The sequence below is a fragment of the Pristiophorus japonicus genome, chromosome 9 (genome assembly GCF_044704955.1).
Source record: "Pristiophorus japonicus isolate sPriJap1 chromosome 9, sPriJap1.hap1, whole genome shotgun sequence".
Classification (NCBI taxonomy): domain Eukaryota; kingdom Metazoa; phylum Chordata; class Chondrichthyes; family Pristiophoridae; genus Pristiophorus; species Pristiophorus japonicus.
This window is the reverse complement of record NC_091985.1, coordinates 91,286,618-91,314,550: the sequence shown is the minus strand read 5'-3', so window position 1 is coordinate 91,314,550 and position 27,933 is coordinate 91,286,618. Positions and strand designations below refer to the sequence as shown.

Sequence of the window (27,933 nt, the reverse complement as noted above, 5' to 3'; positions counted from 1 at the left end):
AGAACTTAATGCACATTTGGTCGTACAATCCAACGGACACAGGATTTGACTCTATCCACCACTTTATGGCATACTTGCTGCACATTAGCTCTATTAGGAGGATTCCTCTTAGCCACAAAAGTGACAATTTTCTTCAGCATCACCTCTAGGCTCTCTTCAGTGAAGAGACAGTTCTCAGAGCTCCTTCAGACACCTTCTTTCAACAACAGCCAGCTTCCACCTAAACACGTGCCTCTGCCTTTAAATGCAGTAAACGTTTAACAGCTACTGCACTTAGGTTTCCCTGCCACAACCTGGTGAAACAGTACTTCTCTTGCACAAAACAAGATTAGCCAAATTATGTAAATGACTTGACGCCGTGGATCTCGAGAGCAATGTTTGCTTGCCAAAATGGCAGGCCAGAAATTGTTGCAGTGAGAATCTGGTGAAAACCCAATTTGCTGCTGGCCACACCCTATTCTACTTCAGTGTAAACATTTGTGCCAAATGAAAATCTGACTCTACATTTACATGTATTTTGACATATAAGGAGAGATTTTCAAATTCTGCGCACAGGTGCTCCAAGCATTTGCCAGTGCCGAAGGCAGTGCTGGATGAGGAGGCTTGCTGGAGAGCCTCATTACACCATTAAAACAGATGATAATGAAGGCTCCATCACTATTATCCTGTAAAAAGAGGCACACTGCCAAGAGATATGACTAAAGGTGCGTTTCCACTAGTTTTGTGAGTGATTGTGAACTTCTTGTTTTACCTTTTTGGTTTGCCTTTGTTTTGTCTATTTAGGAAATTTTATTCCCATTTTAGTTTAATTTTGCTTGCTGCATTTTTTTTAAATGTTTTTCTTTATTCACTATCATTCAAGGAAACTTCATTATAATTTGCAACAGCCTAAACTAAAAGGGGCAAACAAAGGGAAATCAAAAAGGCCAAACAAGTTCACAATCACTCATAAAACCAGTGGACATGCACCTTTGGTAGAATGGACATTACTTTTTGAATTCCTCTTGTTTGTAGCTGGTTGAAGATTGTAGAAGGGGAGGGGAGAGATTGGAGGGAGAGGATCGTGGAAGGGGCCGGTGATCAGGGGAGGAGGGGAGAAGATCGCGGAAGGGACCAGAAAAGATTGCGGGGCTGGAGAGATCGGGAGGGAAGAAAAACACATGTGCTGGAGAGATCGGGGGAGAAGATTGTCGGGGGTTGGAGAGATCAGGAGAGGAGGGCAGAAGTTCGCGGGGGATTGGAGAGATCGGGAGAGGAAGGGAGAAGATCGCGGGGGTTGGAGAGATCGGGAGAGGAAGGGAGAAGATCGCGAGGGTTGGAGAGATCGGGAGAGGAAGGGAGAAGATTGCGGGGGTTGGAGAGATCGGGAGAGGCAGGGAGAAGATTGCGGGGGTTGGAGAGATCGGGAGAAGAAGGGAGAAGATCGCGGGGGTTGGAGAGATCGGGAGAGGAAGGGAGAAGATCGCGAGGGGTGGAGAGATCGGGAGAGGAAGGGAGAAGATCGCGAGGTTTGGAGAAATCGGAAGAGGAAGGGAGAAAATCACGGGGGTTGGAGAGATCGGGAGAGGAAGGGAGAAGTTCACGAGGGTTGGAGAGATCGGCAGAGGAAGGAGAGAAAATCGCAGGGGTTTGAGAGATCGGGAGAGGAGGGAAGAAGATTGCGAGGGTTGGAGAGATCGGGAGAGGAAGGGAGAAGATCGCAGGGGTTGGAGAGATCGGGAGAGGAAGGGAGAAGATCGCGAGGGTTGGAGAGATCGGGAGAGGAGGGGAGAAGATCGTGGGGGTTGGAGAGATCGGGAGAAGTTCACGAGGGTTGGAGAGATCAGGAGAGGAGGGGAGAAGTTCGCGAGGGTTGGAGAGATCGAGAGAGGAGGGAAGAAGATCGCGAGGGTTGGAGAGATCGGGAGAGTAGGGAGAAGATCGCGGGGGTGGGAGAGGAAGGGAGAAGGTCGCGGGGGTTGGAGAGATCGGGAGAGGAAGGGAGAAGATCGCGGAGGTGGTAGAGGAAGGGAGAAGGTCGCGGGGGTTGGAGAGATCGGGAGAGGAAGGGAGAAGATCACGGGGGTTGGAGAGATCGGGAGAGGAAGGGAGAAGATCGCGGGGGTTGGAGGGATCGGAAGAGGAAGGGAGAAGATCGCGGGGGTTGGAGGGATCGGAAGAGGAAGGGAGAAGATCGCGGGGGTTGGAGAGATCGGGAGAGGAAGGGAGAAGATCGCGGGCTTTGGAGAGATAGGGAGAGGAAGGGAGAAGATCGCGGGGGTGGGAGAGGAAGGGGGAAGATCGCGGGGGTTGGAGAGATCGGGAAAGGAAGGGAGAAGATCGCGGGGATTGGAGAGATCGGGAGAGAAAGGGAGAAGATCGTGGGGGTTGGAGGGATCGGAAGAGGAAGGGAGAAGATCGCAGGGGTTGGAGGGATCAAAGGAGGAGGGGAGAAGATCGCGGGGGTTGGAGAGATCGGGAGAGGAAGGGAGAAGATCGCTGGGGTTGGAGAGATCGGGAGAGGAAGGGAGAAGATCGCGGGGGTTGGAAAGGAAGGGAGAAGATCGCGTGGGTTGGAGAGATCGGGAGAGGAAGGGAGAAGATCGCGGGGGTTGGAGAGATCAGGAGAGGAAGGGAGAAGATCGCGGGGGTTGGAGAGATCGGGAGAGGAAGGGAGAAGATCGGGAGAGGAAGGGAGAAGATCGCGGGGGTGGGAGAGGAAGGGAGAAGATCGCGGGGGTGGGAGAGGAAGGGAGAAGATCGCGGGGGTGGGAGAGGAAGGGAGAAGATCGCGGGGGTTGGAGAGATCGGGAGAGGAAGGGAGAAGATCGCGGGGGTTGGAGGGATCAAAGGAGGAGGGGAGAAGATCGCGGGGGTTGGAGAGATCGGGAGAGGAAGGGAGAAGATCGCGGGGGTTGGAGGGATCGGAAGAGGAAGGGAGAAGATCGCGGGGGTTGGAGAGGAAGGGGGAAGATCGCGGGGGTTGGAGAGATCGGGAGAGGAAGGGAGAAGATCGTGGGGGTTGGAGAGATCGAGAGAGGAAGGGAGAAGATCGCGGGGGTTGGAGGGATCAGAAGAGGAGGGGAGAAGATCGCGGAGGATTGGAAATTTCGGAGGAGGAGCGAAGTAGATTGTGGAAGGTGTGCATGGAGGACATGGGGTTGGCTGCAGGAGGAGATCGCAGGCCCGGGAGTATATTGGGAGGGCATCAGATCAGGAAGCGGTGGGGGGGCGGCGGGTGTTGGGGGTTCCGATCGCTGGGATGTTAACAGGTTTTCTTACGTGGGCCAGGGGGGGAAGCACTCCTGCTTCTCCTGGCCCACATGCAGTGCTGGAAAAGCACTTACCTGTTCCATGCAGCAATCCTCGCCTCCCTTTAGCATCCGATTTGCCAAGGACTGGGAAACTCGGCCGGCCAGGGTTAAAGCTGGAACAATGAGAAAAGTCTGAGGCACGCAGCCTCATTAAAATATCTAAATGAGCGACCCGCCGAGAGCAGGTTGGTTGCCTGCTCCGCCCCTTTTCCATTAAAACCAAAAGTGGGCGGTTTGGTTTTAGGTTTGAGATTTTTACATTTTTACTTCGTACCCGACCTGTTTTTGGGGGCTAAAATCCCTCAGAATTGCACACTAACCTAGATGTCAGTCAGTGAAATCGCAGCATACAGCTATATTACAATAACCTGAAGTGTTAATGCCTTGCAAGATGTGAATGTAGCACATTTTCATTTGTATGTTGCACCTTGAAGATGGGACCTACTTAACTACAAGCATGAGCTGCAATTAAAGAGCTGTAAGGTTTGGAAGCGCATGGCCTGGGCGAGCAGTGAATGTGGCACAAGTTGACAGGCAACACCTAGTGGGATACAATCTTGGGGTGTCTGTGATATATACAGTACCGTTAGTCTTTTTTTGGCAGATTTATTTAAATCCTTATGCATTTCTTACAAGCACCAGCAAATAGTGCATATGGCACTGAACCCGATTACCAATTGCTATCCTCTGGAAAAGGTGCCTTGAAGTGTCACATTTTGCAACCCTCCTTAAAACCACCTCATGTATCAGCAGATGCATTTGGCCATCCAAACAGGAGGTCAGGTGCTGCACCACTTTGTCACTTGCCCTCAGAATTTGCTTTGTGCCTTCACTTTGGCTTTATTTTCACTTCATTTATGCCTGACACTTCTTCCCAAACACCCATCCCCAGCCTCGGCAAAGCCATACAAATATCTAAAATTAATTTAAGCTTGATGAAGGTGGAAACGATACTCGTTCCCATATGGAGGTACTTTTAATATGGACCTGCTGCCCAATTAGGCTTGTTCCCTGCAAAGCTAAAGCTGCACAGGGAGCTACAAATAATTATTCAAATGGAAGATAGCTGAAAATTAACCACTGCTACCATTTTTCGGACAGCAGGTGATGGCAGCAGCAGATCATTCTGCCGTTGCCATTTCCAGCTCCTCTAGTCCCTTCTTTTGTTTCTTTACTTGTCCCATTACCACCCCCTTTTATCTTGCATAATCCAGTTTGTTATTTATCACTCTTTCCTTCCACCCTATCACAGACCTTTCCTTTTGCTCTTTCTCTGCCTCTGTACTTGCTTAAAAACTGGTACATCTCTAAACTTTTCCAGTTCAGACAAGAGGTCATTGACCTGAAACGTTAACTCTTTTTAGCTCTCCACAGATGCTGCCTGACCTGCTGAATAGTTCCAGCATTTTTTTTTAAATTTCAGATTTCCAGCATCTGCAGTATTTTGCTTTTGTAAAAATTAAGGGTAGTCAGTCCACTGTATTGCTATCTAGCTTTGCTCCAATAGTGATTGACCACCCCACTCCTGAATTGCCTCCCCTCAGACTGTTTGATTGGGTGGCCTTTGGGCTGCCCAATTTTTGTTGTCCCAAAGCTAGCAAGCCTCCTCTGGACACCCATTTTGGACGAGTAGCTCGTCGATGAGATGTGAATGAAGTCCAGCCATTAATAAGGACCAGGCTTTCCACTAAGTAGGCACCCTGCCGGCTTCCTGCCCAGGAGTTAAAATTCCCTCTAAAATCTTCTAACCTCCCACTTCTATAATGCCAATTCCTAAATTTGTGTTCACTTGTTACTGATTCACTGATCAGTGGAAATAATCTTCCCTATTTACCCTGTCAATTTTTGAGCACATCCATTAGTTCCTTATTTAACCTTCTCTGTTCCAGCAAATACAACCCATTTTTAAGTTTCTCATCAATCATAAGTAAACAATTGTTAATATATAAAACAAGGCAGTGGCCAATCATTCTATTTTTCTACCGATCCAAGCTTTAAGACTTACCCAGGGCTTAATTTTCCCCAGTATTTGCACCGTTTTTTTTTGGAGTAGGCTGCTTTTTCTGGCTGAACTTAAAAATCCCCAGTTTCCCCAATCAATTTGCACCAGCGTAACTGACTTAGTTACGTTTTTTTTAGGTAAGTTTTTTTTCTCAAAAGGGGGTGTTACCAGCCACCTACGCCAATTCTGCCCATTTAGGCAACTTTGGCCAGCTGATAGTTACCCCATTTCTACTTAGGCCAGCGTATGTGGCCTTTTGAAAAAACCCTTGCGGAGAGTTAAAGAAATTGGCGCTGGTAAGTGCAGCAAATGCCCGGATAGCAGCAGCAGGAAAGGTAAGAGAGAGGGGGAGAGATGGGGGAGGAAGAGAGAGATGGGGGGAGGGAGAGTGGGTGGGGGGAAGCCTTTGACTGGGAGGGAGGAGACCACTCGGTCAGGGCTAGGGGTGGGAGAACTCACCGGCAGGAGAACTCACAGAACGCACCGGCAGGCAGGAGAACTCACAGAACACACTGGCAGGAGAATGCACCGGCAAGCCCTTCGGCCAGGGCTAGGGGCGTGAGAATGCACCAGCAAGTGAATGCACCGGCAGGAGAATCGAACCGTTGGGACCGAGAATGGGACTGGACCAGCAAGCCCTTCCAGCAGGGTTGGAGGTAAGTTGCTATTATGTGTTTTTCAATTCTTTTAATGTGTTGCGAGGTGGCTGTATGCTTGTGTCCCTGGTTACCATGGCAGCCCCAATATTTTTGGCGCAGATCAAGATTTCATCCCCCTTGGGTTAGGCCACGCCAAAATGAAGAGATCCTAAGGGGAAATTTACAACACTTTTTTTGGGGCGTACTTGGGCCACAAAAAAAAAAATCAGGCATAACTCTTCAAGTACGCCAAAAAAATGCTTTGGGGGAAAATTGAGCCCATAAGGAGTAATGTGAACAATTAAAGGCTATGGAGTTCTTTTTAAATGAAGATTCAACTGGCATACTAATCCAGTGTTACACAGCACATACAGGAAATAAACTATTGAAAACTGCCAAAATTAAGTACGTTACCTGGATCCCCTTGTCAGCAGCAAATAAAGTCAAGTGAAAGAAATTAGTCTAATTAAGAAAATTGTATAAAATAACTAAACTCATGCACAAGCACTTTCATCAGTTTCAATAGACATTCCTGTGTGGCACAAACCATGCTTCTCAATCATGCCAGCAAATAAAACCAAAAATCAGAGTGCACCAGTCTACAAATTCAGAAAACCCATACCCTGGCATCACTGGAAAAATTCTGTACTAAGCTCCTATAGAATAGGAAGGAAAAAAAGGAAGCTTTGTCAATGCTCCCCAGGCATACTGAGTTCAGTTCACCCTCTATAATAGGTACAAAATAATACTTACTGTACTTGCATTTCTGTAATGAACAAAGTTGAACAATACTAAATCTTTAAATAACATTCCATTTAAAAACATTTAAGAAAATAACAACTGTTGGTTCCTGTTATGATGAGTACTTTTAATGAAAGTAGCTATTCCTTAGTAGTTACCTGCTTCAACATTACTTAAGTTGAGGAATACTTCGTAGTTTCATATATCATATTTGAACCCATGAAAGGATGCTTTTTTAAATTCATTCATGGGATGTGGGTCTCACTGGCAAGGCCGGCATTTATTGTCCATCCATAATTGCCCTTGAGAAGGTGGTGGTGAGCTGCCTACTTGAACCGCAGGAGGGCAGTTAAGAATCAACCACATTGCTGTGGGTCTGGAGTGACATATAGGCCAGACCAGGTAAGAATGGAAGATTACCTTCCCTAAAGGACATTAGTAAACCAGATGGGTGTTTAATGACAATCCAATAGTTTCATGGTCACCATTACTGATACTAGCTTTTTATTCCAGATTTATTTAATTAACTGAATTTAAATTCCCCAGCTGCCATGGTGGGATCATGTCTCTGGATCATTAGTCCAGGCCTCTGGATTACTAGTCCAATAACATAACCACTATGCTACCATACCCCATATTTTACTAGAATTTATATAGGGGATGTTTGTATAGATCACGTAATCTATCCCCCAAAAATTATTTGTAGTTTAATTTTTAAACATTTGACAGATTAGAAATGTATTGGAAGTTACTAGGGCTGTAACCACATAGTTAAACACTTGATGATTTAAAGGGGAATATTACGCTGGAGAGAATTAATTTCAGTATAAAATGTTCCACCCTGAATGCCTTTTCTCCAAGATAAGCTGTTTTTTGATAGCCCCAAATAGAAATATCTGTTTGGAGTATCAGGGTGGAGACATGTTAAACAATCCTTCCACTGAACATTTTTTCTGCATGGGTGCATTTTACATTAAAAGTTATCGTCCTCAGAATGACATCTCCTGGGAGATGGTACTTGACTGAGTTTTAGCTAATTATTAATATATGCATGACATGATGATGTTTATAATGTATAAAAAATCTTGAATATATGCCTAATGATGCTTTGCAAATGGCGTGCAGACAATATGCTAAATATGTTTGAGGGAGGACACTATCTTGCTAGCACAAGTTCATGCAAAAAAAGTTCCTTTATCCGTACACTTGGGATGAACTTTCACACGTATGTTAATAATATCCAGCTTCATCTCTTGACCCCACAATTTAATTGGTGTTGTCAGACTGCTTGTCCGAAATTAAATCTTACATGAGTCACGACCTCCCCCAATTCAATTTTAGGAAAACCGAAGCCATCATTTTCGGCTCCCGTTCAACATTTGCTTCCTTGCCATTGATGTCATTCCCATTCCCAGCCACTCTCTCAGGCTGAACCAGACTGTTGGTAATCTTGCCGTCTTTTTGATCCTGAGCTGAGTTTTAAACCGCACATCCTATCCATCAAAAAAAAACATTTACTTCCACCTCCATAACATTTCTCACCCCTGCCACAACCTCGGCTTCTCTGCTGCTTTCATGCATTCATCACCTTAAGATTTGACTACTCTAATGTACTTCATGCTGGTCTCCTATCTTTACTCTTATAAGTTCCGAGTTGCTTAAATTCTGCTGCATGTTTCCTATCCCACATGCCTATTACCTCCCTCCTCTCTGACCTACACTAGCTTTCCATCTTTCAATGCATTAATTTCAAAATCTTCATTTATAAATTCCTTCACGTCCATGTCCAACCTGAGCTCTATGATCTCGTCCAGCCCTACATCCCTTCCTAATCATTCTTCTAACTTTGGCCTTGTGTATACCCTTCCCATTTAGCCCACCTTTGGCGGCAGATCTTACAGCTGTTTCAGATCTACTCTTTGGAACTCTCTCCCCAAACCTGGCCAAGACCTGACTCTTTCAGTCACCCAACCTAGCATCTCAGCATCTGTTTTCCTTACTCCTAATTGTGATGTGCCTTAGGACATTTCTTTACATAAAAAGACACTATATAAATGTAAGCATTGTTTTAATAAACTCAAAGGTTGGCTAATTGCCTATTCTAATTTAAAGGGAGGAGTTAAATAGTGGTTTTGATCAATTACTATTTGTATCAGCCCTAGTATTTATTTAGGCCCTATGTTTTAGAATATGATTAACAGTCTAAATGTTAAATAAAACACAGTTGTTCATAACACAAAGTAAAGCATTCTGTATTACTTAGATTTTCTAAATCGCAATGCAAAGAAAAACCTACTTTTGAATGGAAATATGATGTGTGCTGTACACTGCGGCTGGCTTGACTGTACGTTATACACTAACCTGAGAAGTCATTAAAAGCTCAAAGGTACCTAATAATTTCAAACATGACGACATCAAGATGCACATCATCAAACACATTTTGTGTTACATTGTGAACCTTTTTATAACTTCATTAAATGTGCTTATATTTTATAAATGTATGCATAATACTTACTTGACAATTCCCTGCCTCCAAAGGAAAGCAAGTTAAAACATAATATAATGTTAAGCGTTTCTTACCAGCTGTTCAAGATTTTAAAATAACTGAGACTATCAACAATTTTGCTGTTTTCAGGTAGTAAATTCACACTCTGATCTTATTACTAAACAGCTCAGGAAGAAATTGGGTGTCATTTTATTTACTTTATTCATCCTTATATAACCTTATTCAGTCAGGCAGACAAGACAACTTGGGTATAGTGTCACTGGTAGGACTCAAATCTGCACCTGCATGAGTCAGATACAAACATTTTAATTAGTGTACTACTAGGCCACTTTACAAGATAGTTTGCTGGCGTTATTAATGTATTAAAGTGCGTTAGTAAGTATTATAATTTCACATTAATGTAGCTTGACACTTGAAATTCTTTTGAATATTGTGAAATGAAATGGTGGATTCTTGATTCTTGCAGATGGAATATGGTTTATATTACATCAGCGCCGAAAAACAAATTAATGTAGATCTGCTTGGATATAACTCCATCTCTTTATTTCTTGAGTACTATTTTTATATTATAAATATCAGAGGGCTGTATTCAGACAGTATACTAACTGTGAAATATTATTAATGAAAATGTGATCAGTAGACTCATTTAAATACTTATTGAAAAGCAGCTGAAGTGGCAACATATAGATAATCCTAATGGAGAAAACTGAATTTTACCGATATCTAGCATTCTGTAGCATGCAGTAAAGTAGTTAATCACTGAAGTACTTTAACATACTACTACATAAAATACACCATTCAAAACATCAGCAAAACTGTCAGAACAAAAAAGGAGATAGGTTTGCTTTGAGAAGTGGTCTTTGAATAGAATTCAAATGTTATAAACGCAACAAACTGAAAAATATTCAACTAAGTATTTTTATCACATCACAGCAAAAAAGTGGTTTAGTAACTGACCTTAAAACTTTTTCATTAAAAATACTGAATTCATTTAGGCAGTAAAATAAAACAAAAATTGATTACCCTCTAATCACCATGGACAAAATTATTCTAAGACTACTTAAATCTATTTCATTGGAAAACATTTGAGGCCACTTTATCCAATGTTTGGGAGTGATGAAATTGTTCACAAGTAAAGCTCTTAACTCCTATCGACACTTCCTTGTATTCTTTTTATACAATTATTTTGTATTTTTCAATGTTCTCCCCTTGTCTCCTGTAAGTGCCAATTCATGCAGGAGTACGGTTTCACATGCATGATCTGGTACCTCGTTCAAGACACCATTTATCATGTATAAGTTATGAATGTGAGTGATGTCAGATTATTTAACTGTGAGGGTGTCACAGCTAAGGGTCACCTGATGTTCACACAGGCACAATTTCAGCAGAAATCACTGAATAGCAATTACTAGCAGAAACCAGGATGATTTTGCCATCCATAACCCAGGAATAATGGGGCCAATTGTAGCCCCTGCACCATCACCACAGTTGAAATCAGCCAACTCAGCACAGAGGTTTTTCTATTCCAAAAATACAAATTTGGAACTGTCCTTTTCAGAAATTTTTAAAACATGCTTAATGCCTATAAAAATAATTATCCATTCTAAGGAAACTCTGAAAAACTCAGGAGATCTCATGTCCATCTAGTTTGTCTTTCTGCTGTTCTAGCTTTCTAGTTATGTGCTACACTTCGGCCTAGAAATTGGTAGATTTACCACTGGCTGCTAAGGCCTGTTACAGGAAAAAAGATGGCGCCCGCCTCACTTCTGCCCGCTGTTGGCAGCGCTGTCCCTAGAAACTGAAATCAACAGAGCGTGACATCAGTTGGTGTGCACCACAGACTTGACACCACATCTGCAAACTTCGACCTTTTTGCTCAGTTTACTGCCAGGTTCTAAGCACGTTCAGAAAAGCGTGTGTGAAGTGAACCTAAGGAGATGCTGTCTGTGCTTTTGAAAGGGACACACATCTTTCATGTAAGTTTGGATTTAAGCTTTTGGACTTTTAAAAATATTTTATTGAAGTTATAATAGATGGTGCAATAGATGTTAAAAGTTTTTAAAGTGTGCAGGGAATGCTGCTGGATTTGTGCAAGGCTTCAGATGGTAAAGGAAGGCCTGAGAAGACAGAAAATGCTGGAAATACTCAGCAGGTCAGGCAGCATCTGTGGAGAGAGAAACAGAGTTCACGTCTCTGGTTCAGATGCTGCCTGACCTGCTGAGTATTTCCATCATTTTCTGCTTTCATTTCAGATTTCCAGCATCCACTCAGAGGGAAGAGGAAGAAGCAGAGGGATGCAACCCAGATATTCCCTTTCTGACTGGGATATCCGAGATGGAATCATCCGCCTGTGGTACCAGTGACCACAACCCCAATTTCCCTTTCAACATTTGTCCCATACCTTATCTTCCCTCTGTTACAGACCATCACAACATCTTCTTGGCTACAATGATGAAATAAAAGCCGCCACAAAGCAAACTTCCCAATCCAACTTTATACATCAATGCATCCAATATGACATCAAGAAATCAACTAATGTGCATTCCCTTAGTGACTGTCTTGTGTATGCCTTCGACTATCCTACTGATGTCACACAGTGCTACCCCATTGACTGCAGCATGGCTGGTAGAAGGCTGCTGACTGTCAGTGGGGGATACTGCAGATGACCTTGTAGGACGACCTCGAGTAGCTGGTGACTGGGAGTGTTAAATCAAGTGACGGTGTTTCTTCTTCTTCACTCTCCTCTCCCTCTTCCTGGTCAACCACTGGCTGGGCAGGCTGGATTTCTTGGGTGTGAGAAATGAGAAGGAACAAGGGTAGAGTTATGGTGAGGGGAGGGGGGGAAAGTAAGAGCAGCATGCTACACCATACCCATCTTGTACATCAGCAGAAATTGTGGGATGAGGGGGAAGTGTGATGTGAGAAAGAGGATAACGTATGAGGATACTAGCATATTATATCCTTCCAGTCCCTCTGCTGGCCAAGGGCTTGATCATGCCCCTGTCAAGAATGGCCAGCACCTGTCTCCTCCAAGGGGGTGAGGTGAAGCTATGAATGGGAGGTGTGCCTCGTATTTGGTATAGATTGTTGGTAGGTGAATGATGGAATGGGGGGGGGGGGTGGGGAATCATGCAATGTGCAGTGTGTAAGGCTAGTGGTGCATTTAGTAGGAGACGGCTTTTGAAGATGCACTCATTGACCTTGACTACTTGTCTGAGGGCATGAAACTTCTTTGGGCACTAGTGCCGGGTCGTGGGGGTGACACTGTTGGCAGTGATGGCCTCGGTGATGTGATCCCACATCGTTGTTTCTGAAGGATCTCTTGGCCCCCTGTGGGTTGAGGACCTCTCTTGCAATGTTGAACCCCTGCACAAAGCTGGAGTGCTGCATGCGAGACTCTGGGTGCCCCTTCCCTGGCTTTTTGAGCCATTTGTGTTAGTGCAGAAGGATGCAACCCAGACATCCCCTTTCTGACTTTTTTTTTAGGTGCGGAAGGCAGTTCAGTTTTAAGAGCTGAAGACTGCCATTTGGGAATTATTTTTAATGGTTTTTTTCAGAAGGCAGTTGAGCTTTAAAGGCTAAAAACTGGCCTATTTTGAAATGATTTTTATTTTTTCATGTTAGAAGGCAGTTCCCCTTTAAGGGACCAACACTGCTTTTAAAATTGACAGCCTTGCTTTAAGACAATGCTGTTCTTGCTTCAGGGACGCTACAGCCACGCTATATTGGGCCTCCTATGAGAGTAGTGCCGGAAAAAAAGGGTTGCCCGGGAGGTTTAGCAGGCAGCACCAAAATACCGGTGCTGCCTGCACTATGACTTCAGGCGGCCATTAACTGCAGTCCATGGTGGCACCGGCAGGTTTCTGGCGTACTGCAATTTTTACGCCTTCAAATCACATCCAATTTTGGCTACCTCCCACGTTAAGCTATTCCGATAACGAATTGCCCTCTTAGTAATGGTTTCTTAGATCATGTCTGAATTTATCTCTTCTCAGATTATGTTCATATCTCCTTGTTACACTGTCTTGTACTAATTCTAATAGCTGTAACTGATTCTCTACATCCCAGTGCTTTACTAATTTAAAAACCTCAATCCAATTACTCTTTTCCTCTCCAATGAGAAGAATCCCAGTTCTTTTTTTTGTCCCATGGTAAGATTTGTATGTTGAACAAGAGTATACATTAAACAAATAACCACCCCCTGCAAATCCTACTTTAATAACATTGGGAAGAAAAGCTGTTAAGACTATTGTGGATACTATATATTAAGGAATCATGTTAATTATACCTAGTAAGTTTTTATTTTACATAGACTGTGACTTATGAAATACATATATTTTATGCAGAAGTCTGTCATAAAAGGATGAACTTTGTTTATATGCCTAAATAACCACTGCATCATTAAGGTTTAATAGTTATTATTTTATTCTACAATTGTTCAAACTGTTACAATATCCAAACAGCATTATTTAACTTGTGTTGTAAGTTTTCTATGCCAAATAAAGATGTACATTTTTATGAAATTCAGCAATAAGAGTAGGAAAAAAATCATTAAAACCAAAGAATAACAAAAATTAATGAGAAAGCTCATTAGCTGTAATAAGCATTGCCAAAAAAAGTGTATTTTCAAAGCAATCATATCAATAATGTACCTTTCTTCTGTTGAGACTTCTTTTGGCTGTAGATGTGGTTTTGTGCCCGACATCTCCCTGATACTAACTGCATAGATCTTGGTTGTATAATCGATGGATTTCTCTCTTGCAACATCACTGTCGTACCCTAGAAAAATACAGAACTAATGTTTTCGTTGCAACAGGATCTGGAAAGTACTTTTCTTCCTTTTTATAGTCAAATAATATTTTTAAAGATCCAATTTCTGTTCCATTTTAATATTATCAACCATCCATTATTTTATACATATACTGAAACCATAGTTCTGACTGTAGTACTGGTTACATGTGACAAAAAAAATAACATTGAAAATAATCAGGATAGACGGAGAACCTGGGGGGGGGGGGTGAAATTCCATTGCACCCAGTTTGGGGCTGGTAATATCTGGGAGGCGGAAAAATTGACATCAGGCACGGAAGTCCTGCCCATCTTGAAAAATTCAGGTAACCGTCCCAGGAAAGGAAGTGGACCGCAAAATAACGCGCTCCACTTCCTTTCTGGGGCGAAAGTGCGGCAGGCGTGTTGGGAGCGGGACGCAGCGCTACACGATGAGCCGCGTAGCACTGCCACATAGGAGGGGCTCCTCCCTTCATTAAAGGGAAGGGCCCAAGCTGAAAACTATGTAGGGATGAAACAGGCCTCCATGGACCACCAGTGAGCGGGGGTGCCATGTCAACACCCTGGCACTCAAGCAGAGTGCCGGGCTGAACGATTGTGGCACGGACCCCGCGATCGAGGTGCCAATGGAGCGCCGAAGAAAAATTCCAGATTTTTTTTTAATATGGCCACCACCTCCCCTTTAAGTAGCGCCCCGCGAGCAGCCTGCGGCCCAGTTCACCTCCCCTGATGCGGTCGCTGGCATTGCCCAACGCAGCTTCAAGGGCCACTCCCCAATTTTTATTCTGGGGCGATAACAGGGTGCTGCGCACGTTGATGATGTTGTCATCGCTGGCGCAGCGGAGCGGGGTGCTATGGGTTAAAGCTGCTGCTAAACTCCCATGGAATTTAGCAGGAGTCGTTAGCGATGCTGCGTGCAGGTGAAAAGTCATTTGCGCCCAGCCCCAGTGCGGCCTAAATACACTCGTCTATCAATATAATACAACAAATTTACTGAAATAAGACTGATCACAAATGTAAAAATAATTTACACTTTATTGATACTGAAAAATACTGGGCCTTACAAATATATATTTTGCCATGCTATTTACGCTTTACAAAAGATGCAAGTTACTTGCTTAATGTGTAAGTATCTTTATTTGTTCTTCCCTCCCTAAAAGTTCTCATTCCCAATTATTTGGATTGTATTTTTTTTTGCTCTTTCAAGGTGAATTTGCTTAAGATGCAAGTATATATTTGTTCTCCTTGAAACCTTATTTCTTTTTGTGATTTACAAGATTACAAAATATTTATTTTCTCCCACAGCGAATTTGTACTTATTGTTGAAATTGTCACTGGTGTAGTACTGCGCAGGGAAAGTTTTCCCTTTGTCGAGTCTGCAGTGCTGAGCACCTATGTGAGGGACATGTTTTGCAGGTATTTCTTACATTATGCGTAAGTTAATAATATTTCTTCAGAATTGTGTATTTTTTTTAAATGTGTTTGTTATTTCTAACTGTATATATTTACCTGAGTTAAAAAAATGTCAGTTGAAATTAGAGTGATTTGATTGGCTGATTCTGTGGTACTTGCTGGTTCATTATGGCAACTTTGGGGGAAAAAAGAGATTTAATTGATTGATTTCCTGCCAGTTGCGCAATGCTTTCATATTTTTTAGTTGGCCAATATTTATACAGATAAAACCCTGAAAACAGAAGTGATGCCATGCACATTCACTGCAATGCAGGCAGCATGTGAAATCTGTTCATTAGCTGCACACACCACCGGGAGCCTAAAATCGTGATGCCTGGTGCTACTTAAAGGCATCCTGGAACTCTTAAAAGGAAGGTGAATTGTGGCTGGAATAGGTGCTGGGAGTCATTTCAGAAGTGAATATGTCCCGTGAAAGAGTTAAGAATGATTGACCATGGTAGAGTGCAGCAAGTTATTCTGATAAGGCGCTGGAGGCCTTGTTGGAAGAGGTGGAATGCAGGAGAGATGTCCTGTATCTGCAGGGGGTCAGGATGCCATCCAGACACATGCTCAGGAGGCAATGGAAAGAAATAGCGGCAGACGTCAAAGCCAAGAGTATTGCTCCTTGAACATGGATGCAATGCGGGAAGAAGTTTAATGATCTCACACGAGTTGTCAAGGTCAGTGGGTTTATCTTCAAATGACATATCGTACCAACTGCATTACTAGCCCCATCCACTGCTCAATCAGGATCAAACCCTAACATTCATATGCTTTACCTCGCCCTCATACACTTAGCACTGTTGTAAGCCTCACACCCACAACTTACAGCTCGCACATACTGGCAGCTATTTAACCATGACAGCCACATCACCCAAACATATTGCACAACACTCACTGACAGAATTCCCTCTTCCTTACAGGTGAAGGTGGTGCATTACAGCAGGCAGCAGCAAAGAACAGGAGGGGGCAAGTGTGCCTGCATGTTTTAACCTCCATGGAGGAGACAGTGCTGGCCATCATGGGAAGGAGCACTCCTGGTGCTGTGGCACTAAATGGATTAATGATGAGGATATCTGCCTTCTCTCATCCCACTTCTCTCTTGTCCCTCAATCTCTTCTGAGTGAGAAGCTGCAGAGGGTGTACTTTCTCCTTTCCCCTCACCACAACCCAACCCTTGTCCCTTTTTCACTTCAGATACCCAAGAACTGGAATCTGCCCAGTCAGTGGAGAAAGGGGAAGATGAAAGTGAAGATGACGAGACACTATTATTCAATATTACAGCTCAGATATTGACATTGTGCGTATTTTAGAGGCTATGATACAGGAGGGATCTGCACGTGGTGGACACCGGGCACAAGTATGCAGGAGCCAGAACGGAAGGAAAGAATAGCGCAGGTGCCAGCTCACCGGAGGGCACACACTAATTCTGCTGCAGAGGACTCAGATGAGGACTTTGATGGGCCAGGCTACAGAAGGCAGCTTCTGGGTGTACACATCCAAATGCTTGGTGCACTGGAAAGCCTGCCAGAAAGCCTATGCTCAATGTCAAGGAGCATGGAGGAGCACCAGCTTGGCACAGGGCTTTGCGCAGGGCGTGGAGCCCATCCCTTCCAACATGGAATGGGTGGTCAACTCCATTGGCACACTTGCAGAACCCAGCATGATGCAGCATCTGATGGCCTTATCTCAGCTTCCATTGCAGCACAGGCAGCTTCCACAAAAGATCTGAGTGCCGCAGTGGAAGCTCAGACTGCTCCCAAGAACGCTCAGACTGCAGCCATGCAAGCTCAGACTGCTACCGTGCAAGCTCAGACTGCTGCCATCATGGGTCTGGAGACCAAAGTTCAAATGGTCTTCCAGTGTGTCACAGCAGTCTATCAATCTGTTCTTCAATAGATTACCAGGATTGCTGAGATGCTGTCCTGGGAAAGTGGTAGTGGCTCCATGGAATACTAACCTGCTGTCCTCTCTCTGGGTGACAGCATTCATGTTCCACTCCGCCAGTGCAGTTGCAGTTGCCTGACAGCCAGCCCAGGCCAAGATGGTGCAGTCCAAAGCTGGGTCTTCTAGCTTGAGGTCACCCTCTAAGCCATGTTGCAGCCACTAGGGAAGCACCTTGTAGGAGGACTAGGAGAGGCAAAGGCACACGGAAGAGGCACTAAGGGAATGCACAAGGGTGATTAGTTTATTTCTGTATGCATTATGTCATGATTTAATTTATAAATTTGAATTGGAATGTGCATTTTCTGTTGGCTTTTATTTTTGTGTTGTCGGAAAGAGGACGATGTGATGGTCAGTGATAGTGGAAACATAAGGAGTGTGGGACTGTTGGTGAATGGGGAGGTGTGGTTGAGGAAGAGAGTGTTTGAAGACCAGGACCTCAAATCTGGCACCAAGCTCATGGTCTACAGGGCAGTAGTGATACCCACCCTCCTATATGGCTCAGAGACGTGGACGTATACAGCAGACACCTCAAAACGCTGGAGAAGTACTACCAGCACTGCCTCCGCAAGATCCTTCAAATCCATTGGCAGGACAGATGCACCAATGTCAGTGTTCTCGCTCAGGCGAACATCTCCAGCATTGAAGCATTGACCATGCTCGATTAGCTCCGTTGGGACATGAGACTCCCAAAGCAAGTGCTCTACGCGGAGCTTTGACATGGCAGGCGAGCCCCAGGTGGGTAGAGGAAACGAGTCAAGGACACCCTCAAAACCTCCTTGATGAAGGGGGAATCTACTGTCCTTCGCTTCCTCTTCGTGTGCCTTCACTTCCTCCTCCTCCTCCACTTCCCCTTCCTTGTGATCCTGCTCCTCAGCTTCTTACCTGATAGATGCTGGCAAAGGCTGTTCCTTCATAATGACCAGGTTGTTGCATGTAGCATACTACCACAATCATGATACCCATTCAGCTGAGTACGGCCGGGCTCTTCCAGAGTGACCTCCCTTATACAGTAGTGTATTGCAAACTGTGAAATGTTGCTTGTATCTCCAGCAACAGTCTGGAAGGAGCCAGACGCATAAAAGTTAAGAGCCATGGCCATCTTGATAGGCAAGGCAATACGTTCCTTGCCCTGCTCTGAGGTTACAGTTGTGGCTGCAGCAGTTGGCAGATTTCAGTCACGCCCTCTTCAGTGAAGCGACGATGTCTCGAGCATTGGTCCTCGCTGAAGTTGAGGTAAGAGAATTGTTCCCCAAGACCTTGGGCGCATATAGCCTCCTGCTGAAAACCCTTCTCCCTCCCTCTTCCAGCATCTTGTCCTGCTCTAAGTGACCTCTGTTCATTCTCTCAGTCATGCTCAATTCCAAGAAGGTGGCCTAGCATGCCACCCATGTCTGAAAGCAACGTGTTTCAGCACAAGCCTTTAAATCACCAAAAAAAACATTAATATCAGGCAGACCATTCCCTGTCGTCTATTGAAACTTTAGACAAGTATAGAAAAGCTCCAAAAACACATACAATTGCACCAACAGCCAGCAACTAACCTGTAAGTAGTTCATGATTCCTTTAAGGAGCACTGATGGGGGGTGTACTTCATGTCATTTAATGTCATGGTCAGCTGTGCGAGATTAAGATAGGGTGTAGGTCGGAGCGTGGCGTTCAAAAATAGCAGCGCTGGTGTAAAATCAACGTTGCACACTAACTGATGTCATAATTTGCCTGCTCTGCATGCTGCTGACGGTTGGTAGTTGAGCAGCGCAAGACCATTTACCAAGGTGGTGTCCGGCACACTTCCCATCGGAAGTGTGCGTGCGCACCTTGGATGCCATTTTTGAGGGTTAGGAGGCTGATTAGTTCCTAAAACATGGGTGCTACAAAGCCCAATTTCTCTGCAAAGACTATCAAGGTTATCAGAATAGATTATTACTCCAAAATACTGGGCTAAATATTTGTGGCCGCCAGGAGAGTTGCCAGTGTTATCACAGCTTCGGGTTAACAGCTGCTGAAAATGGACGAAGTGCTACCAGAGAAAAATTTGCACTGGGGGTTAAAGATTTTTGGCCAGCACTAATTTACTGTGCAATTTCCTCCTGGTGGCGCTTGTGTGGGCATGGGAGTCGAAGTTGTCATTCAGAAACGGCGTTCCAGCTTTTAACAGCCTCCAGAAGCGAGGCAAGAGTTTGTTGGGCACTGTGGGAAATTAAAAGGGAAATGCATTCAAAGGACAATGTCTTCTGAACTAATAAAAATGAAAGTGAAGTGAAAAGTGCAGGTTTCACCCGCTGCTGCCTTTAAAAAAAATTAACATTAAAAAGTCCCAAATGAGAGTCTTCAGCTCTTAAAGCTTAATTTCCTTCCGAACCTCAAAGAAATGGGAAAAGTGCTTCAGCACTAAAATAAATGGCTCAGCAAGTCAGGGAAGGGGCATCCAGGGCCTCACATGCAGCATTCCAGCTTTGTGCAAGGGGTTAACATTGCAAGAGAGGTCCTCTACTTACAGGAGCCAGTAGGCCAAACAGAAAGAACGATGTGATACCCCATTGCTGAGGCCGTCATACCCAGCAGTGTTGCCGCCACCACCTGGCTCCAGTGCCCAAAGAAACTTCATGACCTCAGAAGGTCAAGGTCAGTGAAAGCGTCTTCAACCAAATACACCACTAGCTTCACACACTGCACAATCCCCCCCTGCCCCCCTCCCCCACCACGCCAATCCCTTACCTACCAACAATCTGTAACAAACAGGAGGCACACCTCCCATTCCCAGTTTCACCTTACCCCCTTGGAGGAGATGGTGCTGGCCATTCATGATAGGGGCATGGCTGAGCCCTTGGCCAATGGTGGGGCTGAAAAGATACATGATAAGTTATCCTCCTTCTGGCATGCACCTCTTGCTTTCCTGTCTTCCCATTACCGCAACTCCACCCTTGTTCCTTCCTCATTTCACAAACCCAAGAAATGCAGCCTCCCCAGCCCGTGATTGGCCCAGAAGAGAGAGAGAGAGAGAGAGAGAGTGAAGAAGAAACACCGTCATTCAATTTGACACTCCCAGCCACCAGTTCCTCAAGGTTGATCAGCAAGGCCATTTGCAGTGTTGCCCACTAACCATGCTGCAGCCACTGGGTGATATCAGTAGGATAGGCGAAGGTACACACAGGATAGTCACTAAGAGAATGTACAAGGGTGATGAGTTGATTTCTTGATGTCATATTGGCTGGATAGATGTATAAAGTTGGATTGGAAAGTTTGCTTTGTGGTGGCTTTCATTTCAGCATTGTGGCCAAGAGGGTGCTGTAATGGTCATGAAGAGGGAATGTAAAGTGTGGGACTAATATTGAAAGAGGAATTGGTGTTGTGGTCACTGGTATCGCAGGCGGATGATTCCATACAGGATATCCCGGCCAGAAAGGGGCTGTCTCGGTTGCATCCTTCCTTCAGCTTCTTCCTCTTCAACTTCCTCCTCTTCAGCTTCTTCCTCCTCCCTCAGCGAGTGGATGCTGGAAATCTGAAATGACAGAATAAAGTACTGAAAATACTCAGCAGGCCAGGTAGCATCTTGACCCGAGATGGGAACTCGGTTTCTCTCTCCACAGATGTTGCCTGACCTGCTGAGTATTTGCAGCATTTTCTGTCTTCTCAGGGCCTTCCTTTACCATCCGAGGCCTTACAATTGTCCAGCACACTTAAAACTTTAAAAAAAAACTTTGAACATATGTTGCAGCAAACCACTACTTCAATAAAATCAAAAAGTCCAAAAGCTTAAAGTTGCCTGAAAGATGTTTATGTCCCTTTAAGAGGTGCTGACAGTACCACTGTCAGTCTGCTGCATGCTAGGTTTACATGGCGAGCTTAGGACCCAGCGCTGAACTCAGCGCAAAGGTCCAAGTTCACCATGGCGACTATAAATCGGCATTACACCCCGACTGACGTCATCTCTGCCTCATTTCAATTTACAGGGTGATGGGTGTTAACGTCAGTGCTGCTGGTCCTTCGAAAATGGAGGACACCGCAGGACCCACAATCAGCTCGTGAAAGAGCAGCGGCTGCCCTCTAAACGCAACTTTTTGTCAGTAATAGGTGGCGTTAAGCCACCAAACTTTTAGCCCTGTGTTTGCAGAGCAGATGAAGCATGTGCAACAGAGCAGTGGCTCTCAGGTTAACACCTATAATACTTCAGTTTGAATTTCTGACCTAAAGCTAGGCTATCTGACGGGAACAATGAGTTTCTCTGGGGAAGGGAATGGGGAAGAAAAAATTGTAAGAGAAATAAACATCAGCTTGAATTCCTCATTAACATCCTCTATCAGTTGATACATTATACATTTACTCTGGTCTATTCCTATAGTTTTTTCCCCATGATATGCATCTTCTGAATGGCAGAGAATTCTAGTTCTACTCTGCCAATGCTGCTCTCTAATTACAAGAAAACAAAGTTTGGGAGACTCACTCTCTGATCTTCCCTCTCACATGTAGAAGTGCCTGGACCTCACTTGATGCTGTTCCTCTAATGGCGCAACTGAGAACATGCGACGAATTACAGCTGAAGAAGGCATAGCATGCAAAGTTATAATCTACTGTCCCACTTATAACTAACATGCTCTAAATCATCCGAGAACTGCATCTAAATAATGAAGTTACAATTAGAGCTCCTGTTAAACCTTCCTGATAAAGCCACTCTTTCATAAAAGGTCATCCTTTTATGTTTCAATTAATTTAATGGAATGTAATCCACCACATTGTGGTCCAACAATGTAAAAACTTGTCTCAGTGACATTTAGATCGCTGTACCACCAAGTAGTTATCTCACTAGGTGATCAGGCTGCTTCTTGATTCGGAATGCCAGCCCCAAATCATATCAATATTTAGCCTGACGACGCAAATCAGGTGATCGGGTCAAATGTTATGCTCTTTCTCTTCATTGGCTAAAAAGTGGAATTAGCTTTTAGATAAAATAGAAAGTGAATTTTACTTAAAATATGTTTCAGGTTGTACGTGGATGACAGAATGAAGGAGGAACAAAAACAGATAGACTTATTAAACTTACTATACAGCTAGAAATGTAATGTGGATAACTATGTTGACCATCTATTTTCTATACTAGTCAATTTCCTGTGGTGTTTCACACAGCATGTCAAGACCAAGGGTACTTTTCAGGTCAAGCAAGGTTAGAAGACAGTTTTGATAATTGAACCAAGGTGGGGCGAGTAAGAGAAGGCAGGTAGGAATGGGAAATAGTAGAGGGGAAGAGGACAGGAGAGGGCATAGGAGAGGATAAGAACATAACAAATAGGAGCAGGACTAGGTCATATGGCCCCTGAGCCTGCTCCGCCATTCAATAAAATCAAGACTGATCTTCGACCTCAACTCCACTTTCACGCCCGATCCCATACCCCTTGATTCCCCAAGAGTTTAAAAATCTATCTCTCTCAGCCTTGAATAGACTAATGACTGCGCATCAACAGTCCTTTGGGGTAGAGAATTACAAAGATTCACAATCCTCTGAGTGAAGAAATTCCTCCTCATCTCTGTCTAGTTTAGACTCTCCAGCCAGGGTATATAACCTCTCAGCATTTGCCCTGTCAAGCCCTCTCAGAATCGTATATGTATCAGTGAGATCACCTCTCATTCTTCTAAACTCCAGAGTGTATAGGCTCATTCTACTCAATCTCTCATCATAGGACAACCCTTTCATCTCAGGAGTCAATCTACTGAACCTTCATTGCGCTGCCTCTAAGGGAAGTATATATTTCCTCAGATAAGGAGATCAAAACTGTGCATAGTACATCAGTTGTGATCCCACCAAAGCCGTGTACAATTGTAGCAAGACTTCCTTAGTACTTCAATCCCCTTGCAATAAAGGCCAACATGCCACTTGCCTTCCAAATTGCTTGTTGTACCTGCTTGCTAACTTTTTGTATTTCTTGTACAAGGACATCCAAATCTCTCTGAACACCAACATTTAAAAGTTTCTCACCATTTAAAAAATATTCTGTTTTTCTATTCTTCCTACCAAAGTAAATAACCTCATATTTCCCCACATTATACTCCATCTGCCACCTTCTTGCCCACTCACTTAACCTGTCGATATCTTTTTGCGTCCTCTCACAGCTTACTTTCCCTCCTAGCTTTATATATTGTCATCAAGTTTGAATACATTACACTCTGTCCCTTCATCGAAATAATTAATATAGATTGTAAATAGTTGAGGCACAAGCACTGATCCTTGCGGCACCCCACTAGTTACAGCCTGCCAACCTGAAAATGATTCGTTTAGCCCTATCTGTTTTCTGTCCACTTACTAATTCTTTATCCAAGCTAATATATTACCCCCAACCCCATGAGCCCTGATCTTGCGCAACAACCTTTTATGTGGCACCATGTCGAACGCCTTTTGGAAATCCAAATATACTGGTGATTGGTGAGTAGTTTTTCTTTTCTTTTTTCTCTTCTACAACAGTGAGTAACTTTTAACATTGTTGTTGCCAATTTAAGTGTATCTAAGGGTTAAGTCATAGCAGGAGAGCTCGGTCACGTGATATGCTCTTCCTGTACCATGTGGGAACTCAGGGACACTTCCGGTGTCCCTGACGACTACGTTTACGGGAAGTGTATCCGCCTTCAGCTCCTGATGGACGGCATTGCGGAATTGGAGCTGAGGGTGGATTCACTCTGGAGCTCACGATGCTGAGAATGACGTGAGTAGCACGTGTAACGAGTTGGTCTTACCGCAGGAGAAGGGTCCACAGCCAGCTAGGGAATGGAAGACCAGCAGGAAGAGTAGTTCAAGGAAGGTAGTGCAGGGGTCCCCTGTGGTCATCCCCCTGCAAAACAGATACACTGCTTTGAGTACTGTTGAGAGAGATGACTCATCAGGGGAGGGCAGCAGCAGCCAAGTTCATGGCACCGTGGCTGGCTCTGCTGCACAGGAGGGCAGGAAAAAGAGTGGAAGAGCGATAGTGATAGGGGATTCAATTGAGAAGGGAATAGATAGGCGTTTCTGCGGCTGCAACCGAGATTCCAGGATGGTATGTTGCCTCCCTGGTGCAAGGGTCAAGGATGTCTCGGAGCGGGTGCAGGACATTCTAAAAAGGGAGGGAGAACAGCCAGTAGTCGTGGTGCACATTGGTACCAACGACATAGGTAAAAAAAAGGGATGAGGTCCTACGAAACGAATTTAAGGAGCTAGGAGCTAAATTAAAAAGTAGGACCTCAAAAGTAGTAATCTCGAGATTGCTACCAGTGCCACGTGCTAGTCAGAGTAGGAATTGCAGGATAGCGCAGATGAATACGTGGCTTGAGCAGTGGTTCAGCAGGGAGGGATTCAAATTCCTGGGGCATTGGAACCGGTTCTGGGGGAGGTGGGACCAGTACAAACCGGACGGTCTGCACCTGGGCAGGATCGGAACCAATGTCCTAGGGAGAGTGTTTGCTAGTGCTGTTGGGGAGGAGTTAAACTAATATGGCAGGGGGATGGGAACCAATGCAGGGAGATAGAGGGAAACAAAAAGGAGACAAAAGCAAAAGACAGAAAGGAGATGAGGAAAAGTGGAGGGCAGAGAAACCCAAGGCAAAGAACAAAAAAGGCCACTGTACAGCAAAATTCTAAAAGGACAAAGGGTGTTAAAAAAACAAGCCTGAAGGCTTTGTGTCTTAATGCAAGGAGTATCCGTAATAAAGTGGATGAATTAACTGTGCAAATAGATGTTAACAAATATGATGTGATTGGGATTACAGAGACGTGGCTTCAGAATGATCAGGGCTGGGAACTCAACATCCAGGGGTATTCAACATTCAGGAAGGATAGAACAAAAGGAAAGGGAGGTGGGGTAGCATTGCTGGTTAAAAAGGAGATTAATGCAATAGTTAGGAAGGCCATTAGCTTGGATGAGGTGGAATCTATATGGGTAGAACTGCAGAACACCAAAGGACAAAAAATGTTAATGGGAGTTTTGTACAGACCTCCAAACAGTAGTAGTGATGTTGGGGAGGGCATCAAACAGGAAATTAGGGGTGCATGCAATAAAGGTGCAGCAGTTATAATGGGTGACTTTAATATGCACATAGATTGGGCTAACCAAACTGGAAGCAATACGGTGGAGGAGGATTTCCTGGAGTGCATAAGGGATGGTTTTCTAGACCAATATGTTGAGGAACCAACGAGGGGGGAGGCCATCTTAGACTGGGTGTTGTGCGAGGCCCCTTGGGGAAGAGTGACCATAATATAGTGGAATTCTGCATTAGGATGGAGAATGAAACAGTTAATTCAGAGACCATGGTCCAGAACTTAAAGAAGGGTAACTTTGAAGGTATGAGGTGTGAATTGGCTAGGATAGATTGGCGAATGATACTTAAGGGGTTGACTTTGTTCCCCGTTCTGACTTCCCCTGATTCTGACTGCAGGGGACCTACGTTTGTCTTTACTAACCTTTTTCTCTTTACATATCTATAGAAACTTTTGCAATCCGTCTTAATGTTCCCTGCAAGCTTCTTCTCGTACTCCATTTTCCCTGCCCTAACCAAACCCTTGGGCAATGGCAGACATTTAGAGACCGCATGGATGAACTACAACAATTGTACATTCCTGTCTGGCGTAAAAATAAAAAAGGGAAGGTGGCTCAACCGTGGCTATCAAGGGAAATCAGGGATAGTATTAAAGCCAAGGAAGTGGCATACAAATTGGCCAGAAATAGCAGCGAACCCGGGGACTGGGAGAAATTTAGAACTCAACAGAGGAGGACAAAGGGTTTGATTAGGGCAGGGAAAATGGAGTACAAGAAGAAGCTTGCAGGGAACATTAAGACGGATTGCAAAAGTTTCTATAGATATGTAAAGAGAAAAAGGTTAGTAAAGACAAACGTAGGTCCCCTGCAGTCAGAATCAGGGGAAGTCATAACGGGGAACAAAGACATGGCAGACCAATTGAACAAGTACTTTGGTTCGGTATTCACTAAGGAGGACACAAACAACCTTCCGGATATAAAAGGGGTCAGAGGATCTAGTAAGGAGGAGGAACTAAGGGAAATCCTTATTAGTCGGGAAATTGTGTTGGGGAAATTGATGGGATTGAAGGCCGATAAATCCCCAGGGCCTAATGGACTGCATCCCAGAGTACTTAAGGAGGTGGCCTTGGAAATAGCGGATGCATTGACAGTCATTTTCCAACATTCCATTGACTCTGGATCAGTCCCTATGGAGTGGAGGGTAGCCAATGTAACCCCACTTTTTAAAAAAGGAAGGAGAGAGAAAATAGGGAATTATAGACCGGTCAGCCTGACATCAGTAGTGGGTAAAATGATGGAATCAATTATTAAGGATGTCATAGCAGCGCATTTGGAAAGAGGTGACATGATAGGTTCAAGTCAGTATGCATTTGTGAAAGGGAAATCATGCTTGACAAATCTTCTGGAATTTTTTGAGGATGTTTCCAGTAGAGTGGACAAGGGAAAACCAGTTGATGTGGTACATTTGGACTTTCAGAAGGCTTTTGACAAGGTCCCACACAAGAGAATAATGTGCAAAGTTAAAGCACATGGGATTGGGGGTAGTGTGCTGACGTGGATTGAGAACTGGTTGTCAGACAGGAAGCAAAGAGTAGGAGTAAATGGGTACTTTTCAGAATGGCAGGCAGTGACTAGTGGGGTACCGCAAGGTTCTGTGCTGGGGCCCCAGCTGTTTACACTGTACATTAATGATTTAGACGAGGGGATTAAATGTAGTATCTCCAAATTTGCGGATGACACTAAGTTGGGTGGCAGTGTGAGCTGCGAGGAGGATGCTATGAGGCTGCAGAATGACTTGGATAGGTTAGGTGAGTGGGCAAATGCATGGCAGATGAAGTACAATGTGGATAAATGTGAGGTTATCCACTTTGGTGGTAAAAACAGAGAGACAGACTATTATCTGAATGGTGACAGATTAGGAAAATGGGAGGTGCAACGAGACCTGGGTGTCATGGTACATCAGTCATTGAAGGTTGGCATGCAGGTACAGCAGGCAGTTAAGAAAGCAAATGGCATGTTGGCCTTCATAGCGAGGGGATTTGAGTACAGGGGCAGGGAGGTGTTGCTACAGTTGTACAGGGCCTTGGTGAGGCCACACCTGGAGTATTGTGTACAGTTTTGGTCTCCTAACTTGAGGAAGGACATTCTTGCTATTGAGGGAGTGCAGCGAAGGTTCACCAGACTGATTCCCGGGATGGTGGGACTGACCTATCAAGAAAGATTGGATCAATTGGGCTTGTGTTCATTGGAGTTCAGAAGAATGAGAGGGGTCCTCATAGAAACGTTTAAAATTCTGATGGGTTCAGACAGGTTAGATGCAGGAAAAATGTTCCCAATGTTTGGGAAGTCCAGAACCAGGGGTCACAGTCTAAGGATAAGGGGTAAGCCATTTAGGACCGAGATGAGGAGAAACTTCTTCACCCAGAGAGTGGTGAACCTGTGGAATTCTCTACCACAGAAAGTTGTTGAGGCCAATTCACTAAATATATTCAAAAAGGAGTTAGATGAAGTCCTTACTACTAGGGGGATCAAGGGGTATGGCGAGAAAGCAGGAATGGGGTACTGAAGTTGC

The 27,933-nt window shown here is 44.4% G+C and overlaps 1 protein-coding gene across 9 annotated transcripts in view; it reads right to left on the bottom strand.

Moving 5' to 3' along the window:
- LOC139273131 (echinoderm microtubule-associated protein-like 6) overlaps window positions 1-27,933 on the bottom strand; it is an 816,712-nt gene that overhangs the window by 244,850 nt on the left and 543,929 nt on the right. For 7 of the 9 annotated variants that reach the window (XM_070889552.1, XM_070889554.1, XM_070889555.1 and 4 more), the window contains one exon: window positions 13,833-13,959. In XM_070889552.1, coding sequence (XP_070745653.1) covers window positions 13,833-13,959 — 127 coding nt within the window. Of the gene's footprint in view, window positions 1-13,832; window positions 13,960-21,808; window positions 21,902-24,100; window positions 24,183-27,933 lie in introns of those variants that run through there. The other 2 variants (XM_070889560.1, XM_070889561.1) reach the window with 2 other exon arrangements.